General features: G+C 33.0%; 3 protein-coding genes across 5 annotated transcripts; 1 reads left to right on the top strand and 2 right to left on the bottom strand.

Annotated features, from left to right (window-relative positions):
* Positions 1-2,626: 2,626 nt before the first annotated feature.
* Positions 2,627-6,388, bottom strand: LOC105628588 (GTP binding protein). Of its 2 annotated transcripts, XM_089720808.1 has the most exons (6): positions 6,150-6,388; positions 5,816-5,876; positions 5,588-5,723; positions 5,105-5,432; positions 4,398-4,526; positions 2,627-3,776 (listed from the first exon to the last, which is right to left on the bottom strand). In XM_089720808.1, the coding sequence occupies exons 1-6, from the start codon at positions 6,238-6,240 to the stop codon at positions 3,178-3,180; spliced, it is 1,344 nt and encodes a 447-aa protein (XP_089576934.1). In that variant the 5' UTR covers positions 6,241-6,388; the 3' UTR covers positions 2,627-3,177. The 2 variants fall into 2 exon arrangements, with proteins under 2 accessions (XP_089576934.1, XP_089576935.1); XM_089720809.1 differs by lacking the exons at positions 5,816-5,876; positions 6,150-6,388 and having other exon boundaries at positions 5,522-5,662.
* A 1,980-nt stretch (positions 6,389-8,368) lies between these two features.
* On the bottom strand, positions 8,369-11,588 carry LOC105628619 (monosaccharide-sensing protein 2). The gene is made up of 5 exons (XM_012210063.4): positions 11,123-11,588; positions 10,459-11,025; positions 9,445-10,361; positions 9,077-9,264; positions 8,369-8,995 (listed from the first exon to the last, which is right to left on the bottom strand). Exons 1-5 carry the CDS (start codon positions 11,199-11,201, stop codon positions 8,557-8,559), a joined length of 2,190 nt encoding a protein of 729 aa, XP_012065453.1. The 5' UTR covers positions 11,202-11,588; the 3' UTR covers positions 8,369-8,556.
* Positions 11,589-12,499: 911 nt separating this feature from the next.
* On the top strand, positions 12,500-15,705 carry LOC105628589 (mitochondrial phosphate carrier protein 1, mitochondrial). 2 transcript variants are annotated; one of them, XM_089720115.1, is made up of 7 exons: positions 12,789-12,820; positions 12,918-13,008; positions 13,106-13,267; positions 13,375-13,418; positions 13,794-14,008; positions 14,099-14,223; positions 15,223-15,705. In XM_089720115.1, the coding sequence occupies exons 2-7, from the start codon at positions 13,001-13,003 to the stop codon at positions 15,251-15,253; spliced, it is 585 nt and encodes a 194-aa protein (XP_089576241.1). In that variant the 5' UTR covers positions 12,789-12,820; positions 12,918-13,000; the 3' UTR covers positions 15,254-15,705. The 2 variants fall into 2 exon arrangements, with proteins under 2 accessions (XP_012065430.1, XP_089576241.1); XM_012210040.4 differs by having other exon boundaries at positions 12,500-12,820; positions 12,918-13,267.
* Positions 15,706-18,513: the final 2,808 nt, after the last annotated feature.

The following is an 18,513-nucleotide window of genomic DNA, read 5'->3' as shown; positions in this document are numbered from 1 at the left end:
CTTGATCGACTTGATTGATTTGATCGCAGCACTTGCTTTTTTCAAGTAAATATATTGTTTACAGCAGAATTCGTAGATGAACTTGATTGATTTGATCACAAAGCTTGTTTTTTTTTTCAAGTAAAGGTATCGTTCAAAGCTGAATCCGTAGGTTCATATTGGTAAGTACAGAAGAAGTTTTGCTTTTGAACTTTGAAATGGGTTTCCTTCAATGAATGAAAATATAGGCATATTGGGTAATTGACTAGGTTCCATTTAAAAGTGATGCTTCACCAAAATTCCAACATGTAAAGTTATTCAGTCTAAAAGAGTTTGTATTCTTCAAGTTCAAGAGTAATTTGATTCCCCATTTTGCATCTTTGCTTGAAGTCTTTTGTCTTTACAATAATTGAAACTTATCATTCACAAAATCACTATTCCTATTCTCTTTCCCTTTCATTCTAAACCTAACAATACTCACTAATTTAACTTGATATTTTTTTTTTTTGTCTTCTTCACTTCCTACTCTTCTTTGGTGCCTCTCATGTGGCTCTTTAGATAAAGTCATGCATCCATTATTCTAAAATTTACCATTGGCTTTAAAGGGGAATAAGGGAACTTGGGGGAGGATGTAGGGATGAAGAGGAATGGGAAAAAAAAGATTTTTTTTTTTTCAAAAGTGAATGATAAATGATTTAGATTAATCACTCTAAATAAATATAGATTTAATTTTTCAAATTTAAATCTAAAATTGTAGTTGTCTAAAACTTATCTTTAGAACATAATTTCATATTAGAACAAAGAAAAATTAGACAATTTATCAAAAATAACCAAATTACAATACTCTTTATATATATATATATATATACACTATTGGGAGAGGCGATTTTAAACTTCTATTGTCCGATAATATATAAACTTACTACTAGACTATATTTTATCGTGCAACCTAATTATGAAAGTTACGTACCCACTTTCAATGTATATAACCACCATGCACCAAGCTAATCAACAATTGTTACTTCAAAATTTTTTTACCAATTGGAACTCTTGTATCTCTTTTTTTTCCCAATGAATTTCAGCAGTATCCTTATTTGTCCTATGTGTCATCATTAGATTAGTTTGATATATAGATTGATCTATACATCAAATGCAAATAAGTATCATCAATTATAGTACGAACTAATGTATATTTCTAGACTTTACCTGATTATTTTTGTGATACCTTTAAATTTTATGAAGATCCAATTATGACGGTATATTTTCACATTTCAACAATAATTATGCACTCGCCAAAATGAAATATCTTTATAAGAGTTCAATCATAATTCTATATTTCTCCATTTTATTTAACAAAGGATACAGTGATTATTAAAATGTAAAAATATAGTGTCACAGTGGATTCTTCGTAAATTTTAAGGGACTAATAGGATAATCGCAGAGAATACATATCAGGATGAACATCGACGACCGTTGAACGGGGAATCTTCTGTCTGTGTGAACGTAGGGATTAGAGCTATACCAAGAATGATAAGACAACAAAAAACTATAAAGTAGATGCTTGGAATGGAGGTGGTCTTCCACAATTATCCAATCTAATGAATCCAAGACGCGTGTTTAAAGTGGTGATACATTATTCTAAATGGACTAAAACAACACTGAGTTTACACTGATTTCCCTTTAGACTATTGCTGAAAACTCAGCACACAGCACCTTTTGTTTTACCCTTTTGTGCAAAAAGATCTTAACTCATGGCCCACTATAAATCCGAGGTTATCCTCCTTAAGAATAGAAAAAAAAAAAATCTTATAAATATCTCTTAGTAAAAATTACATTGCGAAAAACAGTTAGTCTGTCCTTTTATTTTTAAAAGTATTCTTAAATTCAATTTTTATATATTTTCCGTTAAATCAATAAGAAAAGACATGGTTAAAAGAGAGATTAAAATTTTATATGAGAAAAATTACAATATAGTCTATGTGATTTAAAAAATATAACTAATCCATTCCCGTATTTTAAAAAACATACCAAAGGTGAAAAGAGATAAAAATAATATTTTCGTCATTTTATAAGACACTTAACGAAAAAGATATAAAAATTGGACGAAATGATCTTATAGTCCAATGAAAATAAATTATATTTTAATATATTTTTAAAAACATAAAAACTGACTAACGGTATTAGAGATTGTAATGTAATTTTCCCATATCTCATTTATCTGAGCTGATGATATCTATCTATCAACTATCACATTTTCTTTCAACTTTCAACTCAAGAGTGATTAGCAGTGCACTAAAAGGACATTCACACCTACTTGAAAAATACAAGACTTTGAGTCTCAATTAGTGCTTTGTGCTAGTCTCCTTCAACATGGCTTTTTATAATTGAAATTTTGAATGACTAGATATAATGGAATTTTGCCTACCTTTCCTCTAACTCTACTAAAATCCAACCCTTTACAAGATCATCATATCCCCTGCAAGTTGCTAGTTTCTGTCATGCTATTCCATTTCCTCAATTAAAAAGAACAACTGTTCATACTAAAGTACCTGTCTGTCTCTATTGTGATCCAGCCAACTCTAGGTATGATATATAAATGAAATATCAACTAGTTCTGTTATGCATAGCTTTATACAGTCAACAAAAGTTCAATATCAAAAGAACCCTACTTCCACATAGAATTATGAACATTATTCTGTTTAGGTATACAGAAAAGTAATGAAAAAGTAATCTAGTATCACTCCCACTCAGCTGCAGCAATTGCAGCGTAGTGTCGGTTATTTGATTAACATGTTAACAAAAGGCGAGTCTTTTTTCTTTTCTTGAAGAATACATCATATCTAAATGTTAAAAAGTTAAAAATCACCGGCGGAGTACGACTTTTCACCCACAGATAAAGCAAATCTGCCCCATATGCAAAACCAACTATAAGCAAACTTAGAATTTCTGCTGTTTCAACTTATATTCATGTTTTGTCCGATATCTTAAGTATTATCCTTGTGCATGAAAAAACAGACACTCATTCCTTATCAACCGCTTGCACTTAAAACTGAAGAAGTGAGCAATACAATTTCAAGAAGCTCATCTGGTTTACCCCGTATAAGTATTTGACTGATAGTCATCATGTAAACTTGTCGAGAATGGGATTCAAGGATTATAAAAATGAACTACTTACTCCACATACTGATATCCTTTCGATCAATCAAGCGCCTCTTCATCATCGCTGCCACCACCAAACATGGTAGCCATTTTCATAGCCAATTTTGCAGCCATTTCTCTCCTTTGAAAATCAGGCATAAATCTTAAGTTGTCACGTATATTTCCAATCTCAGACATTAACTGCTCTAAATCTTCAAATTCAAAAGGTGTAACTTCATTTGTTTCTGCTTCTACATTACGATCGTCTACATTGAGCAGTACTTCCTTATTCTGCAATTCTACTATTGATGTTGAGGGCTGTTGCTCCTTGTTGTCAAACTTTTCCCAGTTTGCATGATCATGTTCTATAATATGATTATTCTGACCAATTGATCCCCTTACATCTGATACGGAACTAGTACCAGTTGCAGAAACCCATTCTTCATTTGTGTCATCCCATTGTTCAGCTGTACCAGCAGACAGCACATGATCATGTTCTATAATATGATTATTCTGACCAATTGATCCCCTTACATCTGATACGGAACTAGTACCAGTTGCAGAAACCCATTCTTCATTTGTGTCATCCCATTGTTCAGCTGTACCAGCAGACAGCACTTCATACTCGAATTCATAATCAGATTCTTCTTCTGACAAGTCTGTGCAGGGATATGAAACAATTAGATTCAGATTGTTTCTGTAAAATAACTTAAGGAAAATATTTTTCTAACTTTCCGTTGTTTGAGGCGTTCAGAAAAATAAACCAACGGAAAATATTTTCCTGGTCAAAGAAAAATTAAATCATTTTTTAAGGAAAATAACTTTTCATTTTCATGAAAGCAAAATATTTTCCGGATATTGATAAACTTTATAAATTCATATTTTTTAAAATTTATTAATTATTATAGTCACTACCACTAGTCAACATTTACCACCGGCTACCACCACGGCCATCACCACCGGCGGCTTTCATAATTTATATATATATATATATATATATATATATTTTTTTTTTTTTTTTTTTGCATTTTTCTCATTTTTAACAATAAAATTTTTAAATTATAAAATTTATATTATTGTTAATATTTTTTATAGTATTTTGAGATAAAAACTTTAATATTTTTAACTAATTTTCAATATTACAACCAAACAACGGAAAATAAGTCATTTGAAAAATATTTTTCATCAAGTTATTTTCCTGCAAGTTTTTTTACGGAAATAATCGGAGTGTTAGCATTCAATTAATGGGGGGAAAAAAGATATGGCACATAAAATAAAACCTTCTATATTAGGTAGTGCTGGCTGAGGTATGTTGTTGCCAGATTTTAATATCATTCCAGGCCACATATGAGCAGAGAGAGCACCAAAAAGGCGCTCAACTCCTTGTGAATCGCCATCAACTGATAAACCTGTAACAAACATTTTCATTATCTTTTGGATACCAAAAGTGACGTTAACATTATTACATACTAATTGCAAATGCAATATCTTTCCTGGTTAATCCTCTGTCATCCAAACTGTGATTCAATCCTACCATAATCTCAACTAAGGGCCTTGTGATGTTTGTTTTCTACTTTTGTTTTACACATATAATTGCAATCTTGTTAATTACTAATCTCAAATCTCAGTCAATCAGCTCGGAAAGTTTCATCAATGTACAATATGCCATCGTTTGTGTCATTTACAAATTCCGCATAATGATTGGCCTTAAAGTATAAAGGATCTAAGCAAAATATTCTCATCCTAAAGATATGGAACATGAGGATAATGATAATTTAATTTACTTCCATTTGTCAATTTTTTATGTGTTGGTGAAGTGGTGGAGGTAAAAAAACAAATGAAGAGTGCAATAATTAATTTACTTGCTAGTTAAATCTATAGATGGGTAGGTAGAACGACAATGTAATTGATGGATTTTGCATATATTAGTCAAGTTGCCAAATTGCATGCTAGTTGATTGACGCTGAAAGTAGACAATAGGTCTTACATTTGTCAAAATCAGCATTGGAGGCACAGGATTCAATGTACTCAATATTGTGCTCAGTGCACCAGTCAAGACATGATCTCTTGATATCCCCTGCTGGATCCTCACCACCCAATAGACTACTTCCTTCAGCTTCAGAAATCCCAAACTCATAGAATTCTGTATAAGTATCAGCAGAAGACTCTTCAAGATTCTTTAAGCGTCTTCTGTATTCAGCATGAACTGGATGATCCGAAATAAGATCCACTTTGTTTCCAATGCATAGTAATATTTCAAATTTTTGAATATCAGTGCGAGATACCCAATCCTGAAGTGCGACAAGAGACGATAACTGCACATAATCAAATAAAAGAACACGTTGCATCAGTATATCGTGCTGGAATACAAATGATAACATATAATTGCAGATTAAAAGCTAACCCCAAATGGAGATTGAAGCATCTGCAACTAATAATGCAACAAAAGGAACGATAGAAAGAGGCTAACATCATTAACGTCAAAAACCATCACTAAGGCAGTGAGGCAATTATAAACCGGAAGGGTCTTGATGGAAAATTCATCATGCAGATGAGCCATCCATACAGAAACATCAGCTGTGTAATACTTTGTATTGATAGTCCACCTATTATGACAAGAAAAGGAAGACAACATAAAATTACTATAATCAAATTAATGAAAAGCATTTGTGGAACAAGCAACATAAAGTCTACGCACCCTTGGGCGAGTACTTCAGATGATGAATCCGAAGTATCTTCAAAATCCACTGATAATAATCCTACATCCAGAAAATAGCTTAAATTGCTAAAGTTGAAGCATTTCCTCCACAAAATAACTTAGTCACTCAACTAAAAGCATGTTTCAACAATATTCCACATTAAGACTGATTACAAATAAACCTTTGAATTAAAATCTGAAATTGGATACAGCTGAAATGTTATTACTTAAAGCTTACAACAATCACAATTTAGCATACCAAGCAAGGAGCTTTCTTATACGAATCAAAATCAATCAATCAATCAATATAGAGAGAATTGAGTGAGAGATTTACGAGAGAGAAGAGTGCGCTTGCCAACGTTGGAGGATCCGATCATGAAGATGGCGGGTCGGTTCTCCAAAGCTGTCGTATCGGGCGCTTCCATTTTTAGACAAAAGAAATTCAAATTCAGTATTAAAATCAGTTAAAATTTTCTATCTCTGAAATTTTCTAAACCCTAGAGGAAGAAAGTGAGAGAGAGGGGGAGAGAGAAATGTGCAACTGCAGCTGGGTTCACCTCTTTGCTCCTCCGGGTTCATTCTTAACCAATCATATTTCGCCAATTCATCACTTTTTCTTAAGAAAAAGAAAAACCACCCTTTTTTTTAATTTAAAATTTTCACAACCATCAATTTTTTTTTTTTAAATGACAACCATCAAATTTTAAAGAACAAATTTTGTAAAATTCGCAAAAAATTTTCGCAATTTTCTTTTTTTTTTTTTTTTTTTTTTGAAAAAATAAAATGTGAAGAATAAAAAACATAAAAGGCCAAGTGAGGCAAGATGACTTGTGTGCAAAAATTCTTTACTTTTTAATGAAAAATGATTTATTTAACACAGTTATTTATGAATCTAAAATCTTTTAATTGGAGGAGCGTCAAAAAGATTTTCTATAAGATGTATTTAATTGTTATCTTAATTATTTTATATTAATCATCTATTAATTTTGATACGAACTGACAAAATTTAAAAATTAATGATCATTTTTTGCATTAACAACTAAATGCAATTTTAAGTTTTAATACAATTTTTATTTTGTTTATTTTAATATAAATTGCGAACAATTTTCTTAATTATTTTGGAGTTACTCCAGTTTTTACGATCTAAAATTTTATTTTCTAATCGTGTTAGTGTTAGGTAGGTTGGTGTCGAAATATGTAAGTACCATAGTCAGTCTCATCTATAATTTGGTTAGGCCTAAACTTAAATCTTTAATATTTAAGGAAAGTCATTCAATCTAGAGGGTGGCCATGGTTCCACTTATAAAAAATCTGAAATCGGAATAAAATTAAAAACCGACGGTTTTGATTACGATTTGAAACTGAATAGTTACGTTTTCGATTTCAGTTCTTTAACAGTTTAAAATCGACGGTTCTGACCGATTTTTCGATTAATTTTCCAGCGAATCGTATAATTATAAAATCAAAAATTAAGAAATATTTTTTAAAAAAATTTAAAATTTAAATATTTATGAAATAATTTTTAGAAAAAACTTTAAGAAAAAAATAATAAAACGACTTAATTTACCTGTTTAAAAAGAAGGCTTGAACTTTTTTTTTTTAGAAAAAGGGCTTGAATTTAATTTATTTTTTTCAGAAAAGGCTTGAATTTAACTTATTTTTTTAAATGAAAAGGGGTATTTATAGTAAATTCAAAAATTAACTTTTTAGAAATACTCTTAAAATTAGTGTTATATAGTTGTTAGAAGGATTAATTTGGAGATTTCACAAAAATATTTGAAAATATATAAAAAAAATAGTTGTTGGAATTGGGTGAAACTGGTGGTTCCGATAGGTTCTTGGAAGCGCCGGTTCACGATTTCTCAAAAAAAAACCCTCCGATTCCGGTGCTAAAAACCGTGAAATGGCCATATCTGTCAATTTGTGCTCTTGACATTAGTTTTCACCGTTAATTAGCATCGGTAATCCCTTTTTCAATATGTTGCTTTTACAGATGGAAGTGGGGCAAGTACCTGTGAATTTTGAACTCGTAACCGTATTTATTTAAAATTTTATTATCTGTATATCCATCTCAAATCCGTTTAAATATCCATTTAAGTACCGGTATTTAAATCCGTTTAAAATTTTACTACTCATATCCTCCAAACCTATTTAAAGTACTTCTTAAACAAGTAGGGTATCAGCACATTTTAAACTATCCAAATACGAATTTATTTAAAATATATTTTTTACTAATAAATGGATAGGGTACCCATGAACAAAACCGATACCCAAAGTCTAATATCCGTATCCTTATCTATTGCAGGTAGTAATTTCACTATCTGTATCCGTCTAAAATCCACTTATAACTATTCGTACCTCTCGTTAAACAGATCAGAGTAGATCGGGTACCCTAAAATATCCATCTCACTTCCATCCCTAATTGCTTTAGATAGTGACTGTGATTAATTTAATATAATTAGTTTAATTTAATCAAAAGCAAAAGAGAATATTAATATGCAAATAATTGTTCAATAAACATTATAAAAAAAAAATGCAAGTTTAACTGTTCAATAAGAAAAAAAAGCTGACAAATTTCAATTTCCAGACAATTGAAGATCCAATTACAATCATTTTGTTCCAAAATTATAACATTACCATTTTGTTTCCTCTTCTTTTCATTGTTTTTACTGTTGATGTTTCTGCTGTTACATACTCCAAACACTCTTCTAATCACTCTAATAAAGATTGAGCATTTGAATTCATTCATCTTTGGGAATTGCAGTTGCACCAACAGCAAAGAACTCAGAAATCACTTCTAAAGGCATGCCCTTTGTCTCAGGAACTTTCAAGAAAACGAAAATCCAGGAAACTATGCAGCCTATTGAAAAGAATGTAAACACACCAGAAAGGCCAATGGATTTAAGCATAATAGGAAGCATATAAGTGATGGTAATGTCTCCAAGCCAATATGTCATAGCACAGATTGTGATACAAAGTCCTCGAACGCTTGTCGGAAATATTTCTGAACAAATTATATTAGGAATTGCACCAAATCCCATAACAAAAAAGCTGATATAGAACATAACACTTCCTGTTGAGATTATTGCATGCAAAACCGATCCAATATTGACAATATTGCTAAGGACTAATGCGAGGAGCGAGACGATCAAGACAGGAATTGTATATAGCATTATTGCCCTGCAAGAATTGAAGGTACTAATGCTTATATACTGTAACTGCAAATATAAATAATGGAAAGGTGAAAATAAAGAAACCAACCTTCTACCAGCTACATCCATTAGTCTCATGGCAACCACTATGCAAGGAAGCATTGAGAGTGCAGTGAGGAGACTAATGAAGAGAGATGCAGAATCTGATCTCAACCCCATGTTTGCCAAAAGAACTGCCACGCCTGCTTGTTCGAGAATCTGAGGAGTGTAGTAGAGAACCCCATTGATCCCAGAGACCTACAAGAGCAAGAAGATTGCACATTAGATACATGGAAGAGGCAAAATATATTTTTCTTTTCTGGTTAAAATTTGAAATCTCATAGCTCTAGATGTGAATTTGATACAACTAAGCAATGTATTACAGTCAAATGTTAAAGAATCTGGAAACAAACTTGAAGGCCAATAAAAATATTATACCTGTTGAAGTAATTGAAGGCCCACTCCAACAATTAATGCACGCTTAACTCCAGGTTCAAAAAGTTCGCTGCAGCTTGGTCCTTTATCAGGTATTTCCGGTGGTTCAACATTTGCTGATCCATCAGTAACCTGATCAAGTACTTGCTTAGAGCGAACAGCAGTTCGGCTGACAATAGCAGAAGCTTGTACATATTCGCTATCTTCAGGAATATCAGCAGCAGCTACAGAAAGGAGTGATCCTCGTCGAGAACCAACCATAGCTTCTTGTTTCAAATACATCCTTTGAAGCCCTCCTTCCTTTCTGCCATCTTTACCTGTTGTCTCAGAATATTTATATGCTAATTGCCAACCACCTCCAATACCCATAGCACCTTCTTCGCCTCCATGATTGAATAGACTGCTATTACGTCTAATGCTTAACATACTGGTTGCGGGACGAGCACCATCCCTTTCTACGGTAGAAACTTGTGGCGACAATAAAGGGCTGCACATATTATCATCGGAATCAGCATTTGCATCTCCACCATCATCATCATCATCATCATCATCTCCTCGGTTCGCTTCGTCCCATTGTTCATTTCTGCCTTGATTTCCTGTCATATTAAACATGCTTCCTGTGCTTGGAATCAGCATACTTCCCATTGCAGGAACATTCTCATGAACACTTCCAAACAGAGTTACAAGAGGATCCATAAAAGGCACGTTTTGGTTTGCCATGCTTCCATGTCGAGACATAATTCCAAGATTACTTTGTCCTGTTACAGGTTTAGCAACCCATGAAACGCCCTCTTCAGTTCCATATAATTTCACTTGACCTTTCTCATTAGCCTCAACATCACTAGCTGGACCGATAATGTATTCTTCTATAGCTCCTTCTCGCCCAACACCAAGACCTTCAACTAGCAAAGCCAATTCACCTATAGATCAACATTAAGAAACTTCAGAATTAGCATCGAAATTTCAATATGAGAACCTGGCTATGAGAACTATTAGTTTGGGTATGAATGAACAAACCTGAAACATCTTCCCTTCCACGAAGTCTCTGCAAAATTTGTTTAGCCTGGCTCATCTTTCCCTTACTCACAAGCCACCGCGGAGATTCAGGCAAGTAAAAAATTGTCAATACAAGATAAGCAATAGAAGGAATTGAAAGAACTCCAAGCATAACCCTCCACTTTGGTGAGTCCATTAATGACATACCAAAAACCATGCAATATGACACAAACATTCCACCAGAACCCATGAACTGTGGAAAAGTATTCAGTTGCCCTCTAATTTCTGATGGTGCAGTTTCAGATATATAAACAGGAACAATAGTAACAGCAAGACCAATCCCAAATCCATTCAGTAGCCTTCCCAAAAGGAGGACATAAACATTTGGAGCCCAAAACATCACCAGACCACTAAGAAAATACATAATTGCAGAAATTATCATCAATGGTCGCCTTCCATATATATCTGATACAGGTCCAGAGAATGTTGTTATAATTGTAGCTCCAATAAGTGACATGGCTGCAATTAGCCCTTCCATGGTTGGTTGTGTCTGCAGATTGAACTCCTTCTTGATATAAAGAAGGGATCCTGAAAAAGACATGTAAGGTATTACAATAGACTCAAATCTGGAACGAAGAATCGAATTTAAGTTTTCCTATTTACATATATAATCAAATAAACATACCTGCAATGGTGGAATTGTCCCATCCTTGTAACATATTTCCAACAGCAGCAGCAAGTGCCACAAGAACAGCTCCTCTCATTTTGAGGAATTGGAAAAAAACCCTTTTTTCCTACCCCGAAGGAGACTTTAATCTCACAACAATATATATAAATAGAACCTACTCTGAAAGAGAATTTTACTTCACAACAATGTGTTTTGAAGGTTGTGATACTGCAAACTCTTTTTCAGATCAAATAATTAAATGGGCTTGCTTTGTTTCTATAAAAGAACAATAAACTAGACATTTCAATTTAAAAAGAAAAACAAAAAAGATTTAACAATAACAATACCAAATAAAAGATTTAACAAAACTAGTATTGTGATCAGAAAAGGAAAGTAAAACAGAGCATGTGAGCGTTTTGGATTTTGTTTTAGAAAAATTAGAGAGTGAGTGAATAATAGGTGGAGAGTGAAGTTAAGATGATCGGATTACCCGTTCCAATTCTAAATCAAATACCATATATGGTTGCCAATACCGAATAACGTGCATTGCTCTTCATCACTTTTTTTTTTTTAAATAGAAAAAAATATAATTTCAATTCTTTTTTTTTTTTCTTTTCAATCACATTAATATATTTCCAAGAATTTCTTCCTGGTTTGGTAAGTCTATCTAGTTAATAAATGCTTTTTATATAATCTTTTTTTTTAAAATCACATTCATGAGTTTGCAGTAAAGGAAACCTTGTAGTGAATAGTGATGATTAAGCAATGAATAGGTTCTCTGGCTTCTGCTAAGATCCTTACTTCATGGCTAGTTGGCAAAGTTCTTGACTTCCCTGTATTTTCTCCTTCATTTTCTGCTTCAGATATGGAGTCTATTTTTAATCAGACATTCCTTGTTAATTTCGTTTTATTTTCATATAAGAAAGTATAATTTGAATCTATAAATTATGATTGAATTACTCCAACCACAACAAAAGAGAATTTTTCCCAAAAAGAAATTAAAATTTGATATAGTCAGACATTCCTAAAATCAAACATTCAAATATTTTCTTCATGCACCAGGATCAAACATTCAACCTCATCTTTTATTTAAGAGATTTGAGTCATTTTTACTAAAATCAATCCGTTGATAATTAAATTTGTTAAAATGAAATCACACAATTGAATTATATATATTATTGGTCAGGAAAATCCATACCACCCATTTTAATATTTGGTTGACATTTTATACAATGCCTCTAAAAAAATTAAATTATTTCTGCTACTATCATTAAATTAAATTCCTGCAAGTAAATTATGATAATACCAAATTATTAAACCAATATTACATTTGACAACCTAGTTTCCAATGCGGCAGCATTTAAATGTACTACCAGACAAGGAGCCTTCCTGAGAAAAGGGCAAAGGTACTACCTTTATAAATTCTGAAAGAAAGTCTTGTTATTTTCCTAGAAAATGGGAACTTTTTGTGCTGGTGAAAATGGATGTATGAGGTGAGAGAGCAAGAAAGTGGGTTTTCTTCTTATGTTAACAGAAGGGATAAGCAACTGAGCAAAGAAGACGGCCGCGGTTATGGTCGAAGCATCATTGAGAAATGGAGAAGAGTATAAAGCGGCTGCTGGATATTATGGGCTTTGCGCTGTTAGTGGAATGCTCAGTGCTGGCACAACCCATCTTGCAATCACTCCTCTTGATGTCTTGAAAGTCAATATGCAGGTTTTTCTCTATCGTTCTTGTTTCTATGGTTCTTTTTGGCTTGTTGTAATTCTAGTTGGGGACTTTTATCAAACACATGATCTTCGTTTACTTATAGGTGAATCCGGTCAAGTACAACAGCATATATGCTTGCTTTACCACTCTATTGAGAGAGCAAGGTCCTTCAGTGTTTTGGAGAGGATGGGCAGGCAAGTTATTTGGTTATGGTGTTCAAGGTGGTTGCAGATTTGGTTTGTATGAATACTTCAAGAATCTTTACTCAAATGTCTTGGTTGACCGCAACAGGAGTTTTGTCTTCTTTATGAGTAGTGCTTCAGCTGAAATGTTTGCCAATTTAGCTCTTTGTCCTTTTGAAGCTGTTAAAGTAAGGGTTCAAGCACAGCCCCATTTTGCCAAGGGATTGCTTGATGGATTTCCAAGGGTTTATGCATCAGAAGGGTTTACTGGGTAAAGGTTTCTTAACCATTATCTAGTTTTGATCTTCTTTATGAATTTATACGTGCGTTTATAGACCCTCTGAAATGGTTCTTTTTACTTCTTATTGTTGGCTGCAGCTTTTACAGAGGGCTTGTTCCACTTTTGGGTCGAAACCTTCCATGTAATTGCACAATCATGTAACTTCCATTATCTGGTTTTTCCTTTAAGAGATATTTGTGTAGTAAGCATTTAAAGAATGAAATATCCTTTTGGATTAAGGTGTTGATAGGGAGCAATTTATTACTGAATCTTTAGTTTGGATCTCACCAAATTACTTCCAAATTAGTTAGTTGAAAACTACAAGGAAAGTTTCCCTTTTCGTGTGATCAGTATGATTTGAAATGTAGGATCTCTATGCATTAAATATATAGAAACACAAAATTTACAGTACAAGTTGTTATATTTACGTATGAGCATAACTTCAATAATGACATACTGTGAAATTATTAATTTACAGTTGTTCAGTGCATGATTGATGCTAACACTTTCTTTGCAGTCTCAATGGTTATGTTCTCAACGTTCGAGCATTCTGTGGATTTTCTGTATCGTACTGTTGTTCAAAGAAGGAAGGAAGAGTGCTCAAAAGCTCAACAGCTTGGGGTGACATGTTTAGCTGGATATGCTGCTGGTTCTGTTGGTAGCTTTATTTCTAATCCTGCTGACAACATTGTTGCTTGCCTTTATAACAAAAAGGCCGATAGTCTTATACTGGTATCATCTATTACTGCATCATATTTTAGGATGCTTTCCTTAATTGTAGAAGGCCGTCTACTGAATTAAATTTGCCTTTTACATGAGCAGGCTGTCAAGAGAATTGGGGTTTTTAACTTATTTACAAGAAGCCTTCCTATAAGGATATTACTTGTTGGACCTGCTGTCACTTTACAGTGGTTATTCTATGACAGCATCAAAGTTTTAAGTGGATTGTGAGTGCTCATTCTTGCCCTTTGTTCCTGCTATTGAGTTGTTAATGCTGTTTATAAGGTTGCTTTCTTGAAAATAACAATGATAACCGAACTTATCCTAATAAACTAAAATTGAACTTCTTGGTTTTTTTTTTCCCAACTAACCAAGAAACTAAACAAGTTACAAGCAATAAGAGGATGAAAAAGAACTTTTACATTGGAGTAGGTTTGAAAGAAATGACTCTTATACCGTATGGGTAGACCAATATAACACAACTGAATAGAAATCTTCTAGATTCAATGGCCTTAGTACTGTTCAAGGCCAGTAATTGAAATCACTTAAAACTAAAATGACAGATTCACTGTTTAAGAGGACTGGTCATTAATGCAAATTTTGACATAGTTAGATCGCTGGAATACAAATATCAGGAACATATATTTCGTTGTTTGTGAAAGAAAGTTTGAGATGCACTGACACAGATCTACATAGAGGAAGGAATTTTCTCCCGAGATAAAGTGGCATGTGGTAGACAGAGGAAAGCATTACAGACATTGTTGTTTCCTTTTGAGGCTTAGACTTGTATCTTATTAGCGGTATAACACATTGTTGTTTTATTTTTGTTTCTAAGGCCTATAGTTCACTAGGAAAGGGTAGGGACTGGGATATGATAGACCTTTAATGGGTAAATATTGCCTTGTATCATGTATGATTATTTTCTCACATAAAATTGCTTAGCTCTCTGCCTTTTTTTTGAGATTCCTGTTCCATACTAATTCTCACAAATCCCTTATTTCCATTGCATCTTCATTTAAGACCTGGAATTGTTAGGTCCTCAGCTGCAATGAATTATATATTTCTGTTTCATATTGGGATACTTGAAATCCATTTGTCAATTAATATGGTCAACCATTAGAATCATTCAGATCAAGGACGTAAACAATATTAAGATAGCATGACCTTATCCATATTCATTATTTCTTTTTGTGAAATAATTTACATTTGGCAATGAAATTTTGCAGACCTACTAGTGGAGAAGTTAGAAAGAAGTAGGAGTAGATGGAGCAGACTAAATTCCTGGAAACAAGATATGCAGCTGATATAATTCTGAACCAAGTAACAATAATTTTTCCTATCAAAGAAACAATGAGAAACCAATTATTGTGCCTTTGTAGGTTGGATTCAAAGTCTTTTTGGATGGTAGCATTTTTATGTCCTACCATCGGCTTTTTACTGGCCGGGAAGTTTTCACTAACAGATTGCAGAACAACCATACGCACGCTGGAAGTTTTTCGCTATCTTTCAGAGTTAAAATCTCTCTTGAAGCTACTACATCAAGCTTTCTATCAATAGTTTATACATGTAAAGAGAATTGAAAAAATTATGGTGCCATCTTGTGCAATTGCTGTAATGTTTGGTCTTTCTTGATGTTGCAAGTGCAAACAATATTTTTTCATACAAATGACATAATAAAGATGGATGGGAATGACGTGGTGCGTTGAACATGAACAATTCATCCTTAGGGAAAGTTTTAACATCTCTCGATGAGAGCTTCATTTGAAGTATTTTGGTCTTTTTTTTTTTTTTCTTTTGCCATCAAACACTATTACATGCATTCGTATTTAGAAATATTTTTTCTTAAAAAAAGTTTTCTTTTAAGGGGATGGAGGCTGTCAGGCTATAACCCTTGACCATCAAACTAACATAGGTTAATAGACTGCATATTTGGATAGATTGGAATTGGATAGATATGGATTTTCTTGTTATTTGCTTTTTAAACATTGAATTGAATTGCGAAGTCATTGAAAGCTTCCTAACTTGTCAATATAAATTGTTCTTAAACAGCAAGGTATATCATGAATCTCATCCCTATTACAAAAATCAATGAAAATAATTCAATTTTAAAACTTGTTTCACTCTCTTTGAAACAGAGAACATGTTTATCCCCAAAAAGTAAACATGCATAGAGAATATGGCCTGATACATAAACTTGAACATGAACTTCGGTCGATTATCCTTGTGGAGTTTCGAACTTTGTGAAAGTTCAATTACAATTCTACACTTTTATATTTCAGTAATAATTATGTTCTTGCCAAAATGAAATATCTTTGCTGGTGAGAGGCATAATTATTGTCCAAATGTGAAAATGTAAAGTCATATGATGATTTTCCCGCAAAGTTTAAAAGGACAACGAGAATAATCACTGTAGAGTTAAATTTATGTATTAGCCCTAAAAATAATTGATCACTTGAGCTTTATAAGACAAAAACAAGGTACCTTGGGAAATATGACCACTTGGACATATCTTCCCTCAACTTGAAAGTTGAGAACAATCTAAATGACAGAGAGCTCAGTAGCTCCTGTATTTAACTCACATAATGCATAATGTGGGATACATCAGTTAACAACCGTACACAATTAAACATCCTAAATGCAAATATCTATTTGATATGAAACCACAAGAATAGAAGAGATAAATTTCAAATGTTGAACACAGCAAAGTAGTCCAATATAACCAATTAGAACTGTCAAACATAAACTCTCATAGTAATCACAAATGGAAGAAGCAGAAGACACTTCAGTTTCAACATAGCCAGCAAGAAAGTCTAGCTAGTTACTGTTTTGGCCATATCTATAAGCAAAAGATCTAGTCCTAAAATAATCAACCTCTTCTTGTTGCCACTTTCCATCATCAAAGTTTTTTGAGTAGTTGTACATGTCATAATTCAAGAGTGATTGGCTGCCATTGCCATTTCTTGTCTGCAAGATCTTGAAAACCTTTCTCTTTAGTTGAACAGAAGCCAAGATCGCCCTCTTGGCCAACCCTACAACTAGTTTTCTTCTACTTCTCAAAAATCTTGTGGCCACCCTCTTGACGGATCTCCATGCCCTAATCTTGAAAGCATCAACCATCTCTATATTTTCCTCTTTCTGCTTTTTACTGATCACATTGTTGAAAAACAAGCAGCAAGGAGAGTAGGTTACTGGCTTATTGCCATCTCTTTCTTCCTTCTTGATAGTATGTTCATTGTTTATATGCACACACACACACATATATATAATTGAAATTTGATTTTCTAGTCCTTAGGTTTATAAATGCTTCACAAGTCAAATCATTTTTTTAGGGACACGGTACATTGTATTAAACTTGGTTGCGGCGCAAAAATTGCAGTTTCATTATTACTATAGGTTATGGAATTGTTGGTTAGGGCAGTTGTTTTTTTAATATATATATATATATATATATATATATATATATATATATATATATATATATATGTATGTATGTAGACCTTACATCTAGGCATCATTCATGGAGAATCCAATGTTGGGGACTCGAATAATATTACAGATTTTAGGATAAGAAGAGAAGGAATTACCTCCAACCAATGTTAGTTTGGAGGGCATTGTTGTAATTTACTTGTATTACAATAAGATTTTCTAAAATGCAAAGTAATCAAAGTTGGTTATGTTCTTAGATGCAATTGTCTCTATCAAGTTTGTTTCTTGGAGCATATTTACGTTGACCCACATACACCTACCTCCAGAACTAATTAATTATTCATTTCTAATAACCCTAAATCAGATCATACAAAATTGAGGGGGAAAAGAAAAAAGATGCTTCTCTCTTTGTGATTCCTGTAATTAATAAGAGAACAAGTTTAATTAAATTTTAGAAGTATGGACAGAGTTTTCTTGTGGACCTTCCATTAATATTAAATTTGGAAGTTAAAAAATACCCATAAAGACTTAAGAGGGCCCAAATATTTGTGTTATTTTATCAGATGCCCAGTTCCTGTGACATTATTGAAGATTGCAAGATTTATCAACTTTCAAAAAGCATATTGGTAAGGCAGGGTATGGCTGAGTTGGACACAAGCAGAATGGCATTTAAAGTGTTGTCAACTATGGGTGTAAATTAGTCGAACCAGCTCGAAAATAGTTCCGCTTGAATTGAGCTCAAACTTGCTCGTTTAGCAAGTGAACTAGGCTCAAACCTAATGATATTCAACTTATTAGCTTATCGAACTTTATCAAACTTTTATATATACATATATAATATTATTTTAAATTACTTAAGCCTCGAGCTTCGAATTAAGCTCAATTTTAAAATTTTTCAGGTTAAGCTCGAGCCTAAAATTTTCAGGCTTGTTGAGTTTCGAGCCGAGCTAAATTGTACCCACTCAAGCTTCGAAATTGACAATTTCAAGCTTAGCTCCACTCATTTCCACCCATATTGTCAAGGACAATGTTCATCTAAATGAGTATATTCAAGTGAAAATATTAGTTAGTTTGAATGAAGGCAACTAAAA

The sequence above is a fragment of the Jatropha curcas genome, chromosome 4, assembly GCF_041381405.1.
Source record: "Jatropha curcas cultivar XTBG-Jc1 chromosome 4, XTBG_Jcur_1.0, whole genome shotgun sequence".
Lineage (NCBI taxonomy): Eukaryota > Viridiplantae > Streptophyta > Magnoliopsida > Malpighiales > Euphorbiaceae > Jatropha > Jatropha curcas.
Note: the sequence above shows the minus strand (reverse complement) of the source record. Positions and strands in the feature narration are given on the sequence as shown.

Excerpts from the sequence above, each read along its gene's own strand:
- LOC105628589 (XM_012210040.4), top strand. The coding sequence starts at position 12,677 with ATGGTCGAAGCATCATTGAGAAATGGAGAAGAGTATAAAGCGGCTGCT. Across the intron at positions 13,419-13,793 it reads TTTGGGTCGAAACCTTCCAT|TCTCAATGGTTATGTTCTCA; the intron begins GTAATTGCACAA and ends CTTTCTTTGCAG. Across the intron at positions 14,009-14,098 it reads AGGCCGATAGTCTTATACTG|GCTGTCAAGAGAATTGGGGT; the intron begins GTATCATCTATT and ends TTACATGAGCAG.
- LOC105628588 (XM_089720808.1), bottom strand. The coding sequence starts at position 6,240 with ATGGAAGCGCCCGATACGACAGCTTTGGAGAACCGACCCGCCATCTTC. Across the intron at positions 5,877-6,149 it reads CAAGCGCACTCTTCTCTCTC|GATTATTATCAGTGGATTTT; the intron begins GTAAATCTCTCA and ends TTCTGGATGTAG. Across the intron at positions 3,777-4,397 it reads AGCACTACCTAATATAGAAG|ACTTGTCAGAAGAAGAATCT; the intron begins GTTTTATTTTAT and ends ATCCCTGCACAG.
- LOC105628619 (XM_012210063.4), bottom strand. The coding sequence starts at position 11,201 with ATGAGAGGAGCTGTTCTTGTGGCACTTGCTGCTGCTGTTGGAAATATG. Across the intron at positions 10,362-10,458 it reads TGGAAGGGAAGATGTTTCAG|GTGAATTGGCTTTGCTAGTT; the intron begins GTTTGTTCATTC and ends GTTGATCTATAG. Across the intron at positions 8,996-9,076 it reads ATGGATGTAGCTGGTAGAAG|GGCAATAATGCTATATACAA; the intron begins GTTGGTTTCTTT and ends CAATTCTTGCAG.